Source organism: Taudactylus pleione, unplaced genomic scaffold, assembly GCF_031769625.1.
Source record: "Taudactylus pleione unplaced genomic scaffold, aTauple2 ptg000408l, whole genome shotgun sequence".
Lineage (NCBI taxonomy): Eukaryota > Metazoa > Chordata > Amphibia > Anura > Myobatrachidae > Taudactylus > Taudactylus pleione.
In genome coordinates, this window is record NW_028284810.1 from 8,180,141 (window position 1) to 8,185,000 (window position 4,860).

The 4,860-nt window shown below is 46.6% G+C and overlaps 1 protein-coding gene across 1 annotated transcript in view; it reads right to left on the reverse strand.

Moving 5' to 3' along the window:
• Positions 1 to 335: 335 nt before the first annotated feature.
• Positions 336 to 4,860, reverse strand: part of LOC148506308 (uncharacterized) — a 5,192-nt gene continuing 667 nt past the window's right edge. Inside the window, exons 1-4 of the mRNA XM_088447012.1 lie at positions 3,132 to 4,860; positions 2,904 to 3,032; positions 2,712 to 2,822; positions 336 to 358 (exon numbers count right to left, since the gene is read on the reverse strand). The exon at positions 3,132 to 4,860 is cut by the window's right edge and continues 667 nt beyond it. Coding sequence (XP_088303138.1) covers positions 336 to 358; positions 2,712 to 2,822; positions 2,904 to 3,032; positions 3,132 to 4,860 — 1,992 coding nt within the window. The remainder of the gene's footprint in view (positions 359 to 2,711; positions 2,823 to 2,903; positions 3,033 to 3,131) is intronic.

Below are 4,860 nucleotides of genomic sequence, written 5' to 3' on the forward strand. Positions count from 1 at the left end.
AATCTACGGGGCACCACTATTGGGGGCATTGTGTAAGTGTGATTGCTGGACTGGTATTTGGGGAGAGTTCGTGGAGCTGCATATCAATTTTTTTTTTTTGGAGGGGGGGTGTCACCATGAGTTATAGCACCGGGTGACACCAGCCCTAGTGACGCCTCTGTTTCTGTGGCAGATCTCTCTGTGACAACTTTCTTTGTGACACCTTCTCCTATGGTATCCCTCTTAAATGCAGACAACCCCTCTTTCTGACTGTAGCCCTCGCTGTAATAACTCCCTCATTTTCCCTTTGTTTGTTGCCCCAGTAACACTGACACGACAGAACAGCACAGTTAGAATTAGGCTTTGTCTGGACAGCTGCCTATTGGAACAAATAGGAATGTTAGGGGCATTTATCAATTGATAAACAGACCCAACTGAATGGGTAATGCATACTCACCTACTTTTGAAAAACACTTTCAGAGGGCTGTAGAATGGGCCGCGCACCGTTGTGGGGTCGTGGTCTGCTCTGCCCAAAGGGTGTGTCTAGCTCTACCTAGGGGTGTATATATATTCCTATAAGCTGACACCATATCTCCCCCACTGACATTAATATCTCTACCATGCCACATTCACATTAATACTCATTCTCCCCTGTCACACTCACCTTAATAAATCCCCTCCACACACACATTCACATTAATAGATCCCCTCCACACACACATTCACATTACTAGATCTCACTACACACACACATTCACATGAATAGATCCCCTCCACACACACATTCACATTAATAGATCCCCTCCACACACACATTCACATTAATAGATCCCCTGCACACACATTCACATTAATAGATCCCCTCCACACACACATTCACATTACTAGATCTCACTACACACACACATTCACATGAATAGATCTCACTACACACACACATTCACATTAATAGATCTCACTCCACAGACACATTCACATGCATAGATCTCACTACACACACACACATTCACATTAATAGATCCCCTCCACACACACATTCACATTAATAGATCTTACTACACACACACATTCACATTAATAGATCCCGTCCACACACATTCACATTAATAGATCCCCTCCACACACACATTCACATTAATAGATCCCCTCCACACACACATTCACATTAATAGATCCCCTCCACACACACATTCACATTAATAGATCTCACTCCACACACACATTCACATTAATAGATCCCCTCCACACACACATTCACATTAATAGATCTCACTACACACACACATTCACATTAATAGATCCCCTCCACACACACATTCACATTAATAGATCTTACTAAACACACACATTCACATTAATAGATCCCCTCCACACACACATTCACATTAATAGATCTTACTACACAGTACACACACACATTCACATTAATAGATCCCCTCCACACACACATTCACATTAATAGATCCCCTCCACACACACATTCACATTAATATATCTTACTACACACACACATTCACATTAATAGATCCCCTCCACACACACATTCACATTAATTGATCCCATCCACACACACATTCACATTAATAGATCCCCTCTACACACACATTCACATTAATAGATCTCACTACACACACATATTCACATTAATAGATCCCCTCCACACACACATTCACATTAATAGATCTCACTACACACACATTCACATTAATAGATCCCCTCCACACACACATTCACATGAATAGATCCCCTCCACACACACATTCACATGAATAGATCCCCTCCACACACACATTCACATTAATTGATCCCATCCACACACACATTCACATTACTAGATCCCCACCACACACACATTCACATTAATAGATCCCCTCCACACACATATTCACATTAATAGATCCCCTCCACACACACATTCACATTAATAGATCTCACTACACACACATTCACATTAATAGATCCCCTCCACACACACATTCACATGAATAGATCCCCTCCACACACACATTCACATGAATAGATCCCCTCCACACACACATTCACATTAATAGATCTTACTACACACACACACACACACACACATTAATAGATCTTACTACACACACACACACACACACATTAATAGATCTTACCACACACACACACACACATTAATAGATCTTACCACACACACACACACACGCATTAATAGATCTTACCACACACAAACAAATTAATAGATCTCACTACACACACACACACACACACACACACACACACACACACACATGCATACTTGTTTTTGTGACCTTTTCAGGACCCATGACTGGTTTGTCCATCATGGGGACGCCTGCTTCCCATTGCCCAAACAGCTTGATCAGCAAACCGTGCCTGCTGGTGGGTATCTATATCATATCACCCGGCGCGCATGTGCCGTATAGCTTGGTGACAGAAACCGGACACCATTATACCTCACCGGGACCTAGTCAGTTTTTCCTAACCATGTGGGTACTCCCTATGCCTCACTGGGACCTACTCAGGTATTCCTAACCATGTGGGTACACCCTTTGCTATGACCACTAAATGGTTTCACCACAGTAAATAAAAAAGACGCCTTGGTTGGACCAACATAAATTTTATTCAGGCTGTACACTGTCGCTTGATAGCAGTTATTCGGTTTTTTATGTAGTACTTGACTGACAGCCAGTTCCTAGCCTTCAGAGCCTGCTCCTCAGCGCCGAGGCAGGCGTTACAATCCTTTTTGCCGGGGACCTTGCAGGAGAGGATGAATCTCATCAGGTGTCTCTCAACTGCTGCTACTTCTTTTCTGCTCCACGGTTTCTTTTTAGAGCCCATGCAATCACCTATGCAAGACAGGGAAGAGATCAGTCAACCAAAAACTCACCGCCAGCCCAAGCCACCCAATGAATTTGATGGACACACACCTTTAGTAGCCATGGGTGCATGCCTCTCCATCACTTTCAGTGCACTGGCATCTCCCTCCTCCACATGCACTGCTCCAGCTTCCACCTCTGGCTCATCATCAGACTCATCACTGGCTAGCGGGATTGGTTCTGGAAATACAAAGATAAACAGAGATCCCCGGTCACAGTTTCCCCCTTAGACTGTCAGCCCATGGAACAACCAGTCGGGTGAGGGACCATGCTACTTACCATTGGGATCAATGGAGATTTCTTCCAGGCTTTGTCCCTTAAAGTCAGCCAATCGACCTTGCTGGAGTGCCACAAAGAGTTTGCTAATTTTTGCCAATTGCAGGGTACCTTCAGGGAGGCGGTAGTACTGGCGGTGCACCCGGATATCGTGCCCTAGGAAATCGGCCAGCTGATCCATCTCCGTGTCACTCATGTTCAGCACCCTCGAAAGGGTGGCCACATGTTTCCGAAGCCTGGTAGAGGAGAGAGCTTCTGGATGCTTGGCTCCACATGCCCGTGCATAGAGTCGAATGCAGTCGGATCCTCTGAGGTGTGACAAGGCGGAGGGTCTTGCAAACATATATACATTGTCAGGACTGACACCACACTCTACCCTTTTCTCTGTGAGGTGCTCCAATGCCCTCTGCATGCAAGGGGACAGGAGGACAGGGACTTTCCTGCCTCTCTTACCAGGAATCTCAATGCGTGTGAAGTGCTGACATAGCCTCTTTTCTGGCTCTGACAGGGCCAGCGCCACATCACCCTGTAAATCAGCTGTGTGCCGAGATGCAAAAGAGCAAAGCTTCATCTTTGAGACCTCACCTTCCCTACGTCGGTTGAATAGGATTAGTTGTGTGAGGGTTACCTTGGCCAGCAGCAACCACTTCTTTGTGGTCGGGTGAGTGGACAAATCCTCTAGGTATTCCCGCTGTCTGTCAGTGAGATAAAGGTGCAACTGTTTTACATCATCAGTGAAAGGTAGAAGGGGGGGGGTGTTCCATTTTTGCTCCTCTAGGGTTTTGAGGGCAGCAGCCGAGATCATCTCGCTCCACCTTGCCTTGTATAGTTTTTGGAAGCTCCGTGCGCTCTCCACGGTCGGGGCATGGCCCTCCATAAGTGCCTGGCACTCAACCATGGTAGATATTTTTTGGAGGCTATGGCCCACTTTCAGGGCCAGTGAGGGAACCTTATAGGTATTCGTCAATTCAGCATAGCCGGCCAGGCTCCTTACGGCAGTTATGACCTGCAGGAAGTTTGCAGGGCAGATGAACTCTGCCATGCTCCTCAGAGGACTAACCATCCTGGCATGCAGTAACAGTCGCCCCACCTCTCTGAGCTTCTGCCGTATATAATCATGCTTACTGACATCCGAACCATGCCGGTTAAAGAGGTGGAGACCAAACTGCATGATGCAAGGGTCACCCTTTATTACCTGTACCACATCATCGTGAATCATATCACACAGCACCTTCCAGAGGCCCTTCCCAACACCCGGTGGAACGGGAGTGGCGTAAGCACAGAGGGATTGCACTCTGGTCCTGCCTGGTTTGGTGTTGGCAGGACCTTTTTTCAGCGGGCACCTTTTCACATGACGCCAAAGGTGTTGCCTTGAGAAAAGGCCCTGGCAATATGCACAATGCATGAAGTCTTGGGGAGCCACAGCTTCACCAGGCTGCTTGCATGGAAGTAGGACACCGCAGCCCTCACGTAGAACCCCGGCATTATGGGCAAAGTTCCCCCGGTTGCGAATCAGGTTAAGCTGTAGCCGCCTTTCCCTTGAACACTTTGGGTAGCTCAGTGCCCGGGCTGCCTCAGGCTCATCGTGGTGGATGGCCTCCACGTGCCTTGCAATTTTTGAGAATGGCTTCTCGCACCATAGACAATAGTTCTTTTTTTTATACACCTTTGAGCCATCACATTTTTTGGTAAGTACCTGGACTGTCACAGCGTGGTTTTTTTTTGAGGAGCA